Below are 19,190 nucleotides of genomic sequence, written 5' to 3' on the forward strand. Positions count from 1 at the left end.
TGCTTTCTCTCATAATTTTACCGCCTGGATTCGTACCAAAAGTGATGCTCATCACACTCTGATAAATAAACAAAAATCTGAAACAACTAAACTTTATATCTTCAAATTTCAATTTTAAAACAAAAATCTACAACAGTTACTTTGGCCAAACAAGCGAAATTAGTACAGGACAATTACTCCGTATACTATAAATTACCAAAATGCACTTTTTCTCCCCCATTTTAATGTTGCTGTTCGGATTAGTTTACCTAATACAAAACTATATTATCCCCAAGTTTGGAAATCATCATATGTCTTGAATTATTCGAGATTTGCTTTGCTCTGCTGCAAAGTATAGCGTCCACCGAAAGGAGGAGCGACGCATCTAATCTGCAAGAGCCCGTGAAGTTAACATGACTGAGTTTAGACCCAAGCTATATTAAGCGATTTCATCATAATAATTCATACATAGCCACAGCTGTGAGGAACAGAGGAAAATAGCACAAAGAACACTAAGTGTCAACAGGAAAAAGTATCACTCGTCAGACATCGAACCAGAAAACTAGTTAACGAGAAGAATCATTTTAGACATAAGTAAAAATTAACAAAGAAAAATTTTACAATCTGGGTTGTTGTTTAACGTTTCGGTGTCGCCATAATCACCGCAAGAGCATATTAAAACCTGTTAATTCTAAAATTTTCTGCACAATCCCAAAACTTTACCTCTGTGAGCCAGAGCAGGGAGGATACCTTGGTTTTTGTGGCCACTATTGCCCTGCCTCGATGTCATCCATTGATGAATCGAAGAAATCTGCGAGAAAACCCTACATTCAACCAAGCAAATGTAAATTAATTTGGCATTATCTCAACCTGAAACTGCATTAAGGTGTTGTAAGCTACTGGATATATGCCTAGAATTGGATCTGGAAGTATAACATTTTCAGGACCGGCAACGGGCCTCCCAACCTGGACATTTGGTATGCATGCACCCCAGATCCCGAAGAAGCCATTTGAGATACGTGGCTGTGTTGAGGCTTTTTTGTAAAACAGGTGTATCAGTTTTACGAAATATTTTATTTAACATCATGACGAGGAAAAGAACATGGGCACTATAAAGGAGTATGCGAGAATACGATAAAAAAAAATGATATAAAATCCAAAAAGATAATTAAATAAAATTTACTTCACTCTAAGAACGTACTCAGAAACCACCATACCGGTTGCTCCCATTACATTGTTTAATAATTGTGGCTTTTTAACTTCATTTTTAATATATACATGCGTTAGCATATTACTGTGTTGCCATCGTGTATTAATTTTGTTTTTAATACATGTGTTTTCTGTGGTTGTTAATGCAATTCATTATTGTGTTGACTGGTATAACGCTCCACCTCACCATACATTGAATATATAATGCCCCCTCTGTTACAGCCCGATAGTCATAACTGTGCCATTTAATTTCATATAACTCATCCCCTCTTCTGCCCTCCATATATAACACTTCTTCCATATATAACTCTCCCCCCATTATACCTTTGTTTTAAGACCTCGAAATTTCTTTTGTAAACCCAATTTTGCTCTCGGTCTCCAATCTTGATTTTAAATGTGACCAATATCAAACACAATGCATGCGACTTCCTGCCTGGTCCTCTGAAAAATAAAAACCTTGTTAGAAGACACCTTGCCATTGCTTGAAGTTCTTCATTATGCAGGAAACTGAATGTAGTAATTAATTTTTATATATGTAGAAACTGAAATATCAAAGGTGAAACTTGCTGAGGGAAATTGACTTATGATTGTTGGACTCTACACAGGCAAGGTGTCCAGTGGCCTTGTTCGAGGCAGCTCGAACTGTGGGGGAACTTCACATGAAACCACTCGGTGGCGCTGTACTTCATTTTCAACTCAATGATTTGCTTGTGAGTTTTAATTCGAGATCAAATATCTGATTTGGTTCTAAAACTAGTGTACTAGTTTTCTTGTTTTGCTCGCATTCCTTGACTGTGCTCTCTAGGTGCTTCTTTTCATTAGCCATTTTTATGAGTTATTTCTGCCATTTTGCACTTCTGAGAAGTATATCTACAGAGCCAGTAGACACTGACTATGTGGAAATTTGCATCATACTGGGATTTTGATATTTTCTAATTCTAGCAGCATAGGAAGCCTTTCCATTCCTCTGGATAATGCTTTACAAAATTAGAGTTTGCCCCTAGTGACCAGGTTCGCTCAAAGTGCTACATTGTTCCTGTTGATGGTTTCTAATATCTTGGTTTCGTAAATCTTCTTTTTATTATCTAATTCTTAAGTTTTGTTATCTTGATTCGCAATTGCAACTTTGTGTTTGTGGTCCATTAATTTTCATGTCGCCAGTACTATTAGCCTTATTTTTACTCTCTAATATTATGTTCTACAAAACTTTCTGCTGGTTCAGTTTCTGGCATGTCCTCTATCTTTGCCTTCCATGGAGCTAAATATGTTATAGACCTAAATGTTATAGGCTATGCCTTTTTTAATCTCTTACATCCTAAAGATAAAACAGGTGTCTGGCCACTTTTGGAATCACTCACAGTCTTGCTGTGCTGTAGAATCTCTTTTATTTGAAAGTACGTTGTCCATATAAAACAAAATCTTGAGGCTTATGGTTCGTCAGCATTTAATTGCAAATACTTATTTCCTAAATGATTCTGACTTAAAATTTGAGAATGACTGTAGGATGGTCAAGTCCTTTTTGAGCATACAGTGCGCAAGCCAGATGCAATTAGTGTTCCTGTAGAGAGATTCTTTGTAATTCGCCAAGAGGTAGATACTACCTTTTTCAAGGTTTTCTTCTAATGTTTCTAACATACACATAATGCTCCATGTAAAATCTGTGATATCAACATTTGGATGCTTTTTCAAGGTTTTCTTCTAATGTTTCTAACATACACATAATGCTCCATGTAAAATCTGTGATATCAACATTTGGATGCTTAGTCTGGACTCTGGAATGCTTTCATTTATGATAACGGTTGCACTCATTGATTTGCAGAATGAAAGTTTTCGTGGCTTTGGTTTTAGAGATAAAGATGCAGCAGATGAGATGAAAGAGCGTATACAGAAATCTGTGAAACCATTTACTATTCAGTGTGCTTCTTCGGTAACAATTACAACCAAGGATCAAGTGAGAGACAAATCCCTTCAAAAGCGTAATTGGAGAATCTGCGGCCTCTTTCTGATGATCCTGGGACCGCTCTTCTGAGGTTTGGCGGGCACCCAGACGGATCTCACCGATACTCGAATGGAATTCAAGGAGCAAAAACTGCTCCACGCCACAATAGCTGTGTGGACAGATAATCGAATGCAACAATTGCTGTGCTGTGGATGTGGGGCGCAGTAGCCGTGAGGGGGCGTATGTATGTTCTTGGAGTAGGCAGAGGCAGCTGGAGCTACAGTTGACTTAGTTTTACTGGAGTCCCCTGGAGGACGCACCAGAGGAAGCAGCAGGGGCCAAGAGGAAGCAGCAGAGGCATTGGCCCCAAAGGAAGCACTACCAGCCATAATCCCTTACATCCCATTGCATCCAAGCTGGTCGTTCAACTATGGATTATGGCAGGATTATGGCAGGGACTAGCTGCGTCGCAGTCTGACAATTTTGCAATATATACAAAGCACCATATTGACTTTTCTATATTCAAGTACACAGGTAATAAAAACCTCACTTAAAAAGATTACTCGAAAAGCAAGTTAAAAACATGTCTGTTGAGCCTGGCCCCGTGTTCAGCACAGATATAACAATGTGTAGAGGTGCAGAAAGTATGCAATAAGTCAGTATGAAAGATGCAAAATCTCAAACATAAAATACAAAACCAACAGCCAAAGGGTAATTTTGAGGTTAGACATAAACACATCATGAAAACCTTCATAGCGCATAAAATTTTGAGTTACTTGTCTCAATGCAGTGGTCACGTGTCGTATATTCTGCATGCAAATATTTTATGGTCGACTCTACATTGGAAAGGATGTTAGGCCAGAGGTAGAGCCATAACACGTGGCTTGCATGCTCGCAACTTTATTGTAACAATCCAAAACATCTGTCTTCGGTCACTATTACAGATCTCCATGAAGATGACATCCGATCCAGATTTCTTTCAAATGTCATCCGGCCTGGCAGAAAGATTTCTCGCTAAGCCCGAAGGAGAGCAAGCAAATTAAACGCTATACTTATCAGCAGAGGACAGCATCAATCATCCTTCTGGTTATTTCATTCTGCCTGGTTTGTGTGCGCTAGTGATAAATAGATAGACTTCGCAGATGAGAGCATCGTGGTTATTTCATTCTGCCTGGTTTGTGTGCGCTAACGATAAATAGACATACTTCAACAGTGGCAGTTTAAATGGTCTTTCCACGGACGCCTGGGGTTTGAACTTTGAACCTGTGAATTTTTGCTTGGCAAAGCAAATCCAGCCAAAGAAGCTAAATTAGGGAATTAAGGCGAGTAGTTCCACCACAGAAAATCCAGTTGCAGTTACCATTCAGAAGTGGAAATTGCCATTCAGGTCCATCAGACCATCCAGTGCAGAATTGGGGCACTCCATGCACCTTCGCCTCTGCTTAAAAGGTACTATACCTGCACGCCATTAGAATGAACAACCATCTCTTAGGGCCTGCAATTACATGTAGAAACGATTTTCCCATGAGGTACATGCTGCTACATGTCTTTTAAAATTCATGAGCTTAGGTACTATACCTGCACGCCATTAGAATGAACAGCCATCTCCTAACTCTTAACATATTACAGTGGATGCTCACGGTCATGAAAAGGAAATTTTGGTCTCTAATAAACAAAAATTCCATGCAATGCATTAAATATTCAATAGATAATTCCGGGAAATGGAATTTGGTCATCAGAGAGAAGTAATTTCATTCATGCAACAGTATTAGTCAAAAAGATGAAAACCTCCAACCTGTTAAAGGAGATAAATAAATAGAATTCGAACCTCACTTAGCTTGAGTATGACGATACAAATAGTTTTAAAAAAAATGATGCAAATACATGTATAAAAAATAAACTACAGTAATGAGTATACTATATGAAAAGGGGCCAGATCAGAAAATGTAAAAGAGAGGTTATGTGTGTTATCAAGGAATAATTACCTGATAAGAATTAATCGAAAAAGGTTCTGAATTGATTTGCTACATGTGAACAGAGAAAGAGTCGTGTAAGACAAAGCCCGCCACAGCCGAGACAGTCTCAGAGATGGCCGACGAGACAGCCGAGATGAGATCAGGTACTGTACCTGCACGCCATTAGAATGAACAGCCATCTCCTAACTCTTAACATATTACAGTGGATGCTCACGGTCATGAAAAGGAAATTTTGGTCTCTGAAGTTTTCTATTGTTATACTTATTTTCTTTGCTCATGCTGAAAAACTAATTCTCCAACTTCGTCAATGGCCAACTCTTCAATTTTAGATGATAAATTTAGGTATTATAAGACACTCCAACAGAGTGACACAAACTATTGAGTACCACTGTAATTGAAAACCTACTTTGCAATGTTATCAGTCATCAGTGCGTGGAATCTATGAATGTTTCAAATCATTAAATTTTGTCACGGGTTTTGTGACTTGATCACCTTTGCCCATCATTAAGTTTTGTAATTTATAAGCCAAATACGGGACTCTGTTTGCACTGGAAGTCTTATGTAAGGACTGCAATGTATTCCATGTACTTTTCGATTTTTTTGCATCTTGGATGTTGATGGGAAACTACTCTCTGTTATGTGCTATGTGACTGGTGGCACTTGAACCTATGTACCAAGCATCTTCTGGTACATTCCTACATGGAGACGCACAGAGTTTCTCCTATTGAAAATTTGAAATCCTTAGCACTTAAAATCCTGTACTATTTAGTATTTTCACCATAATTGTTTGAATGTCTCTTGTTTGTTCTGTGATTAGTTGCGTCATTTAAATTCAGTTCATGAATGTTTGGAATCCATATTATGCACACCCTGGCATTGGAGTTTCTGGGCTAAAGCTGGGGGTTTTCCATGAGCTAGAGCTAGTGTCCAAGACAGACAATAGACTAGTTCTCTGAATTGGGTTTGCTATATGGGGCTTCTCTTCGTCTTTGTTTGTTCTGTCATCTCAAAAGAGGTTTCAGATCTGTATCAAGACACATAATTTGATCCAGTGATTTTGTACTTGAATTAAGCCCTGAAGCAAGCCTCAGGAGACTTCAAGATAATCATCAACTCAAGGAACAACCTTGGGTGAAAGTGATAAACGTTGGAACATACTTCAGGAATAGTTCGGATAGTTGCTTCTGTTCGAATATTGTAGATCAGATCTAAGATACAAAAGATGTCTAGAAACCTTAAAGTAAACACCCTCTAATCAGTCTTGGTCAATGGTTTGAACTGCAAAGAGAAACTTTAGAATAGCCCATGAGTTTCTCCTTTAAGTCCTTAGGTAGCAACAGAGTTTATATGGTGCAAATATGATCAAATGTAGTCTCAGATATACCCTCCAAGACGTTGAAGTGCCTCAGGAAACCATAGAGATCAAAACTAGACTTCAATGTGACTGCACAGGTCGAGTTGTCTCAGAGAATAGGAACAGATTAATTTACACTTTTTTGGCCTGTAAGTTCTGAAAGATGCCAGTTTTCATTTTAGCTGAAAGCTATTTTTATAAAATTTCTTAGCAGTAGCATCATTTGGTGCAAGTGTGGCATAACTGAATAGGTAGCACAGTAGTGTATCCAAGCACACGATTTCAATAGTGATGGGCCTGGTTTTGACTAGCTCCGTCCAACCAGTATCTGGCATTCTTGACAACCTTGCTGCTAGAACACATGTTGCTGTCCATGTAAAATGCAAGTTGATAAACTGAACATTTTCTTGATGGTTAGTCGTTGTCTTTATCATTAATTGAAAATGGATTGGATTGAGAATTTCACCTCTCCTTGAGGTGGACTGTGCTACTTTGTAGTGCGTAATAGACTGGAGACTTGATGGGGAGTGTCTCCTCTCTTGCTCCCATGCCACTAGAAGCTAATATGTTCTTGTACTGACTTAAGGAGCTATCAGATGTTAATGCCTTTAGTAAACTGCCCAGATTATGAATTTTAGACTTCTAATTTTATAAGCATTAGTCCTTGTCTCATACAATAACTGACCTCCGAGGATTTTAAAAACCTCTGAATTTCGGGATTAGAGCTTTAGAATGCACTCTCCGAGGTGTAATCTAGGCAATAAAGAGTAACAACGATTGCTCCTTCCTAACTGGAAAATATTCAACTTCTGTTGTTTGATTCACAGAGCTTGTACATTGACTCACTCTTTTGAGACAGCGATCTTAATTCATACTTGTGTCTTTTGGTAAACATTGACTATTGCATGAAGGAAAGTTAATCTCTAAAACCATACATTTATGAAGATTCCTTCAACAAAATGCCTACGCAATCAATCGTTAACTTTATGATGCTTTCAGTTTACAGAAGCAGGGGCTCTTAACCTTTTGCTTCGTGCACACCCTGGCATTGGAGTTTCTGGGCTAAAGCTGGGGGTTTTCCATGAGCTAGAGCTAGTGTCCAAGACAGACAATAGACTAGTTCTCTGAATTGGGTTTGCTATATGGGGCTTCTCTTCGTCTTTGTTTGTTCTGTCATCTCTAAATTTCGAAGGAAATATTGGCTTGGGCGCTATGAAAAGACAATCCGGCTCTTGTTTCTTTATCTATTTGAGTGGTTTGCTAATCTGCTGAGTGGTGTGTGTTATGTCATATTCTAGTGTCATAACTGCTGTGGTTTGACTTCTGATTTAAGGATCCTTTGTGTATAATTTTTATGGTTTGTGTCTAAGATTTACAGAACTCAGCTAAATTTGTTTTATATTTAAATCTGCAAATCTCAGAGTCTCAGAGCATAGCCGAGTGCTCATACTGTGTGCAAAAATATTAGGAGCTCAAATAGCCTTGAAAATTATAGCATATGAATAAAACTTAGCATTCTTGTTTAAGTCTCTTTTTAGTTTTTGGTGACAGTAATCACTGTAATACCACATTTCCCAGGTCATCCCAGTTTCCTTCCTTCTATCTCCCAAACAGTGGAAGATAAAGAGTAAGAGTGCTTAGAGGTTTGTGCAACTCTAAGGCTGAGGATGCTGATCCCAGTTCTGGTTGGAGCCACTTGTAAAACGCTTTTCAAATTTTTCCACTTAATGAATATAATTTTAGTATACAATTTGAGTTTGAAATAAAATCAGTCTACGTATTTGCTGCTTCCGGAAGCTATTTGGTGCTTTCTTCCGCATTTAGTCACCAGGGATGCCTTCTCTGAGTCAGCACATATATTAGAATGTCTCTATTTCAGCTTTCTGTGATGAAATGAAAAAGCCCTGATGAAATGAAAAAGCCCCAAGAAATAAGCTGGTGTGGCGCATGTATGTTTGTTTCTTAAAAAATTTCTTGCTGCTGTGGACAAAACAGTCAAAGTTTCATTTATTGGCAGTTCTTCAAGCAGTGTGTTATCATATTCCTGATTGCCACTTTCATCATAGCCACCTCCCTGTTCTTTGCTAAAAAATCTCAATGTCTTGGGTTGTAATTTAAAGACATTATTGTCAGTTGTGCTTCCAGAGGGGTTTACGTTGTTCTTTGCAAGGATCTGAGCGAACGCCATTGCTGGAACTTACTCCTTCAGATGAACGCCATTGCTGGAACTTACTCCTTCGCTGGTGATCATAGGACACGTTGAATGGCTTGTTCAAACATTGAACTGCAATGAAATTGCTTCCACTCAACACAAACAATATTATGAAAGCGCAGGCTGATCCTCTGCTATCTCTCATAATTTTACCGCCTGGATTCGTACCAAAAGTGATGCTCATCACACTCTGATAAATAAACAAAAATCTGAAACAACTAAACTTTATATCTTCAAATTTCAATTTTAAAACAAAAATCTACAACAGTTACTTTGGCCAAACAAGCGAAATTAGTACAGGACAATTACTCCGTATACTATAAATTACCAAAATGCACTTTTTCTCCCCCATTTTAATGTTGCTGTTCGGATTAGTTTACCTAATACAAAACTATATTATCCCCAAGTTTGGAAATCATCATATGTCTTGAATTATTCGAGATTTGCTTTGCTCTGCTGCAAAGTATAGCTTCCACCGAAAGGAGGAGCGACGCATCTAATCTGCAAGAGCCCGTGAAGTTAACACGACTGAGTTTAGACCCAAGCTATATTAAGGGATTTCATCATAATAATTCATACATAGCCACAGCTGTGAGGAACAGAGGAAAATAGCACAAAGAACACTAAGTGTCAACAGGAAAAAGTATCACTCGTCAGACATCGAACCAGAAAACAAGTTAGTTAACGAGAAGAATCATTTTAGACATAAGTAAAAATTAACAAAGAAAAATTTTACAATCTGGGTTGTTGTTTAACGTTTCGGTGTCGCCATAATCACCGCAAGAGCATATTAAAACCTGTTAATTCTAAACTTTTCTGCACAATCCCAAAACTTTACCTCTGTGAGCCAGAGCAGGGAGGATACCTTGGTTTTCGTGGCCACTATTGCCCTGCCTCGATGTCATCCATTGATGAATGGAAGAAATCTGCGAGAAAACCCTACATTCAACCAAGCAAATGTAAATTACTTTGGCATTATCTCAACCTGAAACTGCATTAAGGTGTTGTAAGCTACTGGATATATGCCTGGAATTGGATCTGGAACTATAGCATTTTCAGGACCGGCAACGGGCCTCCCAACCTGGACATTTGGTATGCATGCACCCCAGATCCCGAAGAAGCCATTTGAGATACGTGGCTGTGTTGAGGCTTTTTTGTAAAACAGGTGTATCAGTTTTACGAAATATTTTATTTAACATCATGACGAGGAAAAGAACATGGGCACTATAAAGGAGTATGCGAGAATACGATAAAAAAAAATGATATAAAATCCAAAAAGATAATTAAATAAAATTTACTTCACTCTAAGAACGTACTCAGAAACCACCATACCGGTTGCTCCCATTACATTGTTTAATAATTGTGGCTTTTTAACTTCATTTTTAATATATACATGCGTTAGCATATTACTGTGTTGCCATCGTGTATTAATTTTGTTTTTAATACATGTGTTTTCTGTGGTTGTTAATGCAATTCATTATTGTGTTGACTGGTATAACGCTCCACCTCACCATACATTGAATATATAATGCCCCCTCTGTTACAGCCCGATAGTCATAACTGTGCCATTTAATTTCATATAACTCATCCCCTCTTCTGCCCTCCATATATAACACTTCTTCCATATATAACTCTCCCCCCATTATACCTTTGTTTTAAGACCTCGAAATTTCTTTTGTAAACCCAATTTTGCTCTCGGTCTCCAATCTTGATTTTAAATGTGACCAATATCAAACACAATGCATGCGACTTCCTGCCTGGTCCTCTGAAAAATAAAAACCTTGTTAGAAGACACCTTGCCATTGCTTGAAGTTCTTCATTATGCAGGAAACTGAATGTAGTAATTAATTTTTATATATGTAGAAACTGAAATATCAAAGGTGAAACTTGCTGAGGGAAATTGACTTATGATTGTTGGACTCTACACAGGCAAGGTGTCCAGTGGCCTTGTTCGAGGCAGCTCGAACTGTGGGGGAACTTCACATGAAACCACTCGGTGGCGCTGTACTTCATTTTCAACTCAATGATTTGCTTGTGAGTTTTAATTCGAGATCAAATATCTGATTTGGTTCTAAAACTAGTGTACTAGTTTTCTTGTTTTGCTCGCATTCCTTGACTGTGCTCTCTAGGTGCTTCTTTTCATTAGCCATTTTTATGAGTTATTTCTGCCATTTTGCACTTCTGAGAAGTATATCTACAGAGCCAGTAGACACTGACTATGTGGAAATTTGCATCATACTGGGATTTTGATATTTTCTAATTCTAGCAGCATAGGAAGCCTTTCCATTCCTCTGGATAATGCTTTACAAAATTAGAGTTTGCCCCTAGTGACCAGGTTCGCTCAAAGTGCTACATTGTTCCTGTTGATGGTTTCTAATATCTTGGTTTCGTAAATCTTCTTTTTATTATCTAATTCTTAAGTTTTGTTATCTTGATTCGCAATTGCAACTTTGTGTTTGTGGTCCATTAATTTTCATGTCGCCAGTACTATTAGCCTTATTTTTACTCTCTAATATTATGTTCTACAAAACTTTCTGCTGGTTCAGTTTCTGGCATGTCCTCTATCTTTGCCTTCCATGGAGCTAAATATGTTATAGACCTAAATGTTATAGGCTATGCCTTTTTTAATCTCTTACATCCTAAAGATAAAACAGGTGTCTGGCCACTTTTGGAATCACTCACAGTCTTGCTGTGCTGTAGAATCTCTTTTATTTGAAAGTACGTTGTCCATATAAAACAAAATCTTGAGGCTTATGGTTCGTCAGCATTTAATTGCAAATACTTATTTCCTAAATGATTCTGACTTAAAATTTGAGAATGACTGTAGGATGGTCAAGTCCTTTTTGAGCATACAGTGCGCAAGCCAGATGCAATTAGTGTTCCTGTAGAGAGATTCTTTGTAATTCGCCAAGAGGTAGATACTACCTTTTTCAAGGTTTTCTTCTAATGTTTCTAACATACACATAATGCTCCATGTAAAATCTGTGATATCAACATTTGGATGCTTTTTCAAGGTTTTCTTCTAATGTTTCTAACATACACATAATGCTCCATGTAAAATCTGTGATATCAACATTTGGATGCTTAGTCTGGACTCTGGAATGCTTTCATTTATGATAACGGTTGCACTCATTGATTTGCAGAATGAAAGTTTTCGTGGCTTTGGTTTTAGAGATAAAGATGCAGCAGATGAGATGAAAGAGCGTATACAGAAATCTGTGAAACCATTTACTATTCAGTGTGCTTCTTCGGTAACAATTACAACCAAGGATCAAGTGAGAGACAAATCCCTTCAAAAGCGTAATTGGAGAATCTGCGGCCTCTTTCTGATGATCCTGGGACCGCTCTTCTGAGGTTTGGCGGGCACCCAGACGGATCTCACCGATACTCGAATGGAATTCAAGGAGCAAAAACTGCTCCACGCCACAATAGCTGTGTGGACAGATAATCGAATGCAACAATTGCTGTGCTGTGGATGTGGGGCGCAGTAGCCGTGAGGGGGCGTATGTATGTTCTTGGAGTAGGCAGAGGCAGCTGGAGCTACAGTTGACTTAGTTTTACTGGAGTCCCCTGGAGGACGCACCAGAGGAAGCAGCAGGGGCCAAGAGGAAGCAGCAGAGGCATTGGCCCCAAAGGAAGCACTACCAGCCATAATCCCTTACATCCCATTGCATCCAAGCTGGTCGTTCAACTATGGATTATGGCAGGATTATGGCAGGGACTAGCTGCGTCGCAGTCTGACAATTTTGCAATATATACAAAGCACCATATTGACTTTTCTATATTCAAGTACACAGGTAATAAAAACCTCACTTAAAAAGATTACTCGAAAAGCAAGTTAAAAACATGTCTGTTGAGCCTGGCCCCGTGTTCAGCACAGATATAACAATGTGTAGAGGTGCAGAAAGTATGCAATAAGTCAGTATGAAAGATGCAAAATCTCAAACATAAAATACAAAACCAACAGCCAAAGGGTAATTTTGAGGTTAGACATAAACACATCATGAAAACCTTCATAGCGCATAAAATTTTGAGTTACTTGTCTCAATGCAGTGGTCACGTGTCGTATATTCTGCATGCAAATATTTTATGGTCGACTCTACATTGGAAAGGATGTTAGGCCAGAGGTAGAGCCATAACACGTGGCTTGCATGCTCGCAACTTTATTGTAACAATCCAAAACATCTGTCTTCGGTCACTATTACAGATCTCCATGAAGATGACATCCGATCCAGATTTCTTTCAAATGTCATCCGGCCTGGCAGAAAGATTTCTCGCTAAGCCCGAAGGAGAGCAAGCAAATTAAACGCTATACTTATCAGCAGAGGACAGCATCAATCATCCTTCTGGTTATTTCATTCTGCCTGGTTTGTGTGCGCTAGTGATAAATAGATAGACTTCGCAGATGAGAGCATCGTGGTTATTTCATTCTGCCTGGTTTGTGTGCGCTAACGATAAATAGACATACTTCAACAGTGGCAGTTTAAATGGTCTTTCCACGGACGCCTGGGGTTTGAACTTTGAACCTGTGAATTTTTGCTTGGCAAAGCAAATCCAGCCAAAGAAGCTAAATTAGGGAATTAAGGCGAGTAGTTCCACCACAGAAAATCCAGTTGCAGTTACCATTCAGAAGTGGAAATTGCCATTCAGGTCCATCAGACCATCCAGTGCAGAATTGGGGCACTCCATGCACCTTCGCCTCTGCTTAAAAGGTACTATACCTGCACGCCATTAGAATGAACAACCATCTCTTAGGGCCTGCAATTACATGTAGAAACGATTTTCCCATGAGGTACATGCTGCTACATGTCTTTTAAAATTCATGAGCTTAGGTACTATACCTGCACGCCATTAGAATGAACAGCCATCTCCTAACTCTTAACATATTACAGTGGATGCTCACGGTCATGAAAAGGAAATTTTGGTCTCTAATAAACAAAAATTCCATGCAATGCATTAAATATTCAATAGATAATTCCGGGAAATGGAATTTGGTCATCAGAGAGAAGTAATTTCATTCATGCAACAGTATTAGTCAAAAAGATGAAAACCTCCAACCTGTTAAAGGAGATAAATAAATAGAATTCGAACCTCACTTAGCTTGAGTATGACGATACAAATAGTTTTAAAAAAAATGATGCAAATACATGTATAAAAAATAAACTACAGTAATGAGTATACTATATGAAAAGGGGCCAGATCAGAAAATGTAAAAGAGAGGTTATGTGTGTTATCAAGGAATAATTACCTGATAAGAATTAATCGAAAAAGGTTCTGAATTGATTTGCTACATGTGAACAGAGAAAGAGTCGTGTAAGACAAAGCCCGCCACAGCCGAGACAGTCTCAGAGATGGCCGACGAGACAGCCGAGATGAGATCAGGTACTGTACCTGCACGCCATTAGAATGAACAGCCATCTCCTAACTCTTAACATATTACAGTGGATGCTCACGGTCATGAAAAGGAAATTTTGGTCTCTGAAGTTTTCTATTGTTATACTTATTTTCTTTGCTCATGCTGAAAAACTAATTCTCCAACTTCGTCAATGGCCAACTCTTCAATTTTAGATGATAAATTTAGGTATTATAAGACACTCCAACAGAGTGACACAAACTATTGAGTACCACTGTAATTGAAAACCTACTTTGCAATGTTATCAGTCATCAGTGCGTGGAATCTATGAATGTTTCAAATCATTAAATTTTGTCACGGGTTTTGTGACTTGATCACCTTTGCCCATCATTAAGTTTTGTAATTTATAAGCCAAATACGGGACTCTGTTTGCACTGGAAGTCTTATGTAAGGACTGCAATGTATTCCATGTACTTTTCGATTTTTTTGCATCTTGGATGTTGATGGGAAACTACTCTCTGTTATGTGCTATGTGACTGGTGGCACTTGAACCTATGTACCAAGCATCTTCTGGTACATTCCTACATGGAGACGCACAGAGTTTCTCCTATTGAAAATTTGAAATCCTTAGCACTTAAAATCCTGTACTATTTAGTATTTTCACCATAATTGTTTGAATGTCTCTTGTTTGTTCTGTGATTAGTTGCGTCATTTAAATTCAGTTCATGAATGTTTGGAATCCATATTATGCACACCCTGGCATTGGAGTTTCTGGGCTAAAGCTGGGGGTTTTCCATGAGCTAGAGCTAGTGTCCAAGACAGACAATAGACTAGTTCTCTGAATTGGGTTTGCTATATGGGGCTTCTCTTCGTCTTTGTTTGTTCTGTCATCTCAAAAGAGGTTTCAGATCTGTATCAAGACACATAATTTGATCCAGTGATTTTGTACTTGAATTAAGCCCTGAAGCAAGCCTCAGGAGACTTCAAGATAATCATCAACTCAAGGAACAACCTTGGGTGAAAGTGATAAACGTTGGAACATACTTCAGGAATAGTTCGGATAGTTGCTTCTGTTCGAATATTGTAGATCAGATCTAAGATACAAAAGATGTCTAGAAACCTTAAAGTAAACACCCTCTAATCAGTCTTGGTCAATGGTTTGAACTGCAAAGAGAAACTTTAGAATAGCCCATGAGTTTCTCCTTTAAGTCCTTAGGTAGCAACAGAGTTTATATGGTGCAAATATGATCAAATGTAGTCTCAGATATACCCTCCAAGACGTTGAAGTGCCTCAGGAAACCATAGAGATCAAAACTAGACTTCAATGTGACTGCACAGGTCGAGTTGTCTCAGAGAATAGGAACAGATTAATTTACACTTTTTTGGCCTGTAAGTTCTGAAAGATGCCAGTTTTCATTTTAGCTGAAAGCTATTTTTATAAAATTTCTTAGCAGTAGCATCATTTGGTGCAAGTGTGGCATAACTGAATAGGTAGCACAGTAGTGTATCCAAGCACACGATTTCAATAGTGATGGGCCTGGTTTTGACTAGCTCCGTCCAACCAGTATCTGGCATTCTTGACAACCTTGCTGCTAGAACACATGTTGCTGTCCATGTAAAATGCAAGTTGATAAACTGAACATTTTCTTGATGGTTAGTCGTTGTCTTTATCATTAATTGAAAATGGATTGGATTGAGAATTTCACCTCTCCTTGAGGTGGACTGTGCTACTTTGTAGTGCGTAATAGACTGGAGACTTGATGGGGAGTGTCTCCTCTCTTGCTCCCATGCCACTAGAAGCTAATATGTTCTTGTACTGACTTAAGGAGCTATCAGATGTTAATGCCTTTAGTAAACTGCCCAGATTATGAATTTTAGACTTCTAATTTTATAAGCATTAGTCCTTGTCTCATACAATAACTGACCTCCGAGGATTTTAAAAACCTCTGAATTTCGGGATTAGAGCTTTAGAATGCACTCTCCGAGGTGTAATCTAGGCAATAAAGAGTAACAACGATTGCTCCTTCCTAACTGGAAAATATTCAACTTCTGTTGTTTGATTCACAGAGCTTGTACATTGACTCACTCTTTTGAGACAGCGATCTTAATTCATACTTGTGTCTTTTGGTAAACATTGACTATTGCATGAAGGAAAGTTAATCTCTAAAACCATACATTTATGAAGATTCCTTCAACAAAATGCCTACGCAATCAATCGTTAACTTTATGATGCTTTCAGTTTACAGAAGCAGGGGCTCTTAACCTTTTGCTTCGTGCACACCCTGGCATTGGAGTTTCTGGGCTAAAGCTGGGGGTTTTCCATGAGCTAGAGCTAGTGTCCAAGACAGACAATAGACTAGTTCTCTGAATTGGGTTTGCTATATGGGGCTTCTCTTCGTCTTTGTTTGTTCTGTCATCTCTAAATTTCGAAGGAAATATTGGCTTGGGCGCTATGAAAAGACAATCCGGCTCTTGTTTCTTTATCTATTTGAGTGGTTTGCTAATCTGCTGAGTGGTGTGTGTTATGTCATATTCTAGTGTCATAACTGCTGTGGTTTGACTTCTGATTTAAGGATCCTTTGTGTATAATTTTTATGGTTTGTGTCTAAGATTTACAGAACTCAGCTAAATTTGTTTTATATTTAAATCTGCAAATCTCAGAGTCTCAGAGCATAGCCGAGTGCTCATACTGTGTGCAAAAATATTAGGAGCTCAAATAGCCTTGAAAATTATAGCATATGAATAAAACTTAGCATTCTTGTTTAAGTCTCTTTTTAGTTTTTGGTGACAGTAATCACTGTAATACCACATTTCCCAGGTCATCCCAGTTTCCTTCCTTCTATCTCCCAAACAGTGGAAGATAAAGAGTAAGAGTGCTTAGAGGTTTGTGCAACTCTAAGGCTGAGGATGCTGATCCCAGTTCTGGTTGGAGCCACTTGTAAAACGCTTTTCAAATTTTTCCACTTAATGAATATAATTTTAGTATACAATTTGAGTTTGAAATAAAATCAGTCTACGTATTTGCTGCTTCCGGAAGCTATTTGGTGCTTTCTTCCGCATTTAGTCACCAGGGATGCCTTCTCTGAGTCAGCACATATATTAGAATGTCTCTATTTCAGCTTTCTGTGATGAAATGAAAAAGCCCTGATGAAATGAAAAAGCCCCAAGAAATAAGCTGGTGTGGCGCATGTATGTTTGTTTCTTAAAAAATTTCTTGCTGCTGTGGACAAAACAGTCAAAGTTTCATTTATTGGCAGTTCTTCAAGCAGTGTGTTATCATATTCCTGATTGCCACTTTCATCATAGCCACCTCCCTGTTCTTTGCTAAAAAATCTCAATGTCTTGGGTTGTAATTTAAAGACATTATTGTCAGTTGTGCTTCCAGAGGGGTTTACGTTGTTCTTTGCAAGGATCTGAGCGAACGCCATTGCTGGAACTTACTCCTTCAGATGAACGCCATTGCTGGAACTTACTCCTTCGCTGGTGATCATAGGACACGTTGAATGGCTTGTTCAAACATTGAACTGCAATGAAATTGCTTCCACTCAACACAAACAATATTATGAAAGCGCAGGCTGATCCTCTGCTTTCTCTCATAATTTTACCGCCTGGATTCGTACCAAAAGTGATGCTCATCACACTCTGATAAATAAACAAAAATCTGAAACAACTAAACTTTATATCTTCAAATTTCAATTTTAAAACAAAAATCTACAACAGTTACTTTGGCCAAACAAGCGAAATTAGTACAGGACAATTACTCCGTATACTATAAATTACCAAAATGCACTTTTTCTCCCCCATTTTAATGTTGCTGTTCGGATTAGTTTACCTAATACAAAACTATATTATCCCCAAGTTTGGAAATCATCATATGTCTTGAATTATTCGAGATTTGCTTTGCTCTGCTGCAAAGTATAGCGTCCACCGAAAGGAGGAGCGACGCATCTAATCTGCAAGAGCCCGTGAAGTTAACATGACTGAGTTTAGACCCAAGCTATATTAAGCGATTTCATCATAATAATTCATACATAGCCACAGCTGTGAGGAACAGAGGAAAATAGCACAAAGAACACTAAGTGTCAACAGGAAAAAGTATCACTCGTCAGACATCGAACCAGAAAACTAGTTAACGAGAAGAATCATTTTAGACATAAGTAAAAATTAACAAAGAAAAATTTTACAATCTGGGTTGTTGTTTAACGTTTCGGTGTCGCCATAATCACCGCAAGAGCATATTAAAACCTGTTAATTCTAAAATTTTCTGCACAATCCCAAAACTTTACCTCTGTGAGCCAGAGCAGGGAGGATACCTTGGTTTTTGTGGCCACTATTGCCCTGCCTCGATGTCATCCATTGATGAATCGAAGAAATCTGCGAGAAAACCCTACATTCAACCAAGCAAATGTAAATTAATTTGGCATTATCTCAACCTGAAACTGCATTAAGGTGTTGTAAGCTACTGGATATATGCCTAGAATTGGATCTGGAAGTATAACATTTTCAGGACCGGCAACGGGCCTCCCAACCTGGACATTTGGTATGCATGCACCCCAGATCCCGAAGAAGCCATTTGAGATACGTGGCTGTGTTGAGGCTTTTTTGTAAAACAGGTGTATCAGTTTTACGAAATATTTTATTTAACATCATGACGAGGAAAAGAACATGGGCACTATAAAGGAGTATGCGAGAATACGATAAAAAAAAATGATATAAAATCCAAAAAGATAATTAAATAAAATTTACTTCACTCTAAGAACGTACTCAGAAACCACCATACCGGTTGCTCCCATTACATTGTTTAATAATTGTGGCTTTTTAACTTCATTTTTAATATATACATGCGTTAGCATATTACTGTGTTGCCATCGTGTATTAATTTTGTTTTTAATACATGTGTTTTCTGTGGTTGTTAATGCAATTCATTATTGTGTTGACTGGTATAACGCTCCACCTCACCATACATTGAATATATAATGCCCCCTCTGTTACAGCCCGATAGTCATAACTGTGCCATTTAATTTCATATAACTCATCCCCTCTTCTGCCCTCCATATATAACACTTCTTCCATATATAACTCTCCCCCCATTATACCTTTGTTTTAAGACCTCGAAATTTCTTTTGTAAACCCAATTTTGCTCTCGGTCTCCAATCTTGATTTTAAAT

General features: G+C 38.2%; 2 protein-coding genes across 2 annotated transcripts; both read left to right on the top strand.

The window, feature by feature from the left end:
- Window positions 1–1,589: 1,589 nt before the first annotated feature.
- LOC149238364 (uncharacterized) lies at window positions 1,590–4,255 on the top strand. The gene is made up of 3 exons (XM_089373001.1): window positions 1,590–1,898; window positions 2,692–2,778; window positions 3,008–4,255. Exons 1-3 carry the CDS (start codon window positions 1,848–1,850, stop codon window positions 3,215–3,217), a joined length of 348 nt encoding a protein of 115 aa, XP_089229127.1. The 5' UTR covers window positions 1,590–1,847; the 3' UTR covers window positions 3,218–4,255.
- Window positions 4,256–10,394: 6,139 nt separating this feature from the next.
- Window positions 10,395–13,060, top strand: LOC149238365 (uncharacterized). The gene is made up of 3 exons (XM_089366969.1): window positions 10,395–10,703; window positions 11,497–11,583; window positions 11,813–13,060. Exons 1-3 carry the CDS (start codon window positions 10,653–10,655, stop codon window positions 12,020–12,022), a joined length of 348 nt encoding a protein of 115 aa, XP_089223095.1. The 5' UTR covers window positions 10,395–10,652; the 3' UTR covers window positions 12,023–13,060.
- The last annotated feature ends 6,130 nt before the right edge of the window (window positions 13,061–19,190 follow it).

This window comes from Pinus tabuliformis, chromosome 8 (genome assembly GCF_031772625.1).
Source record: "Pinus tabuliformis cultivar Carrire ecotype Pingquan chromosome 8, CPIR1, whole genome shotgun sequence".
NCBI classification, from domain to species: domain Eukaryota; kingdom Viridiplantae; phylum Streptophyta; class Pinopsida; order Pinales; family Pinaceae; genus Pinus; species Pinus tabuliformis.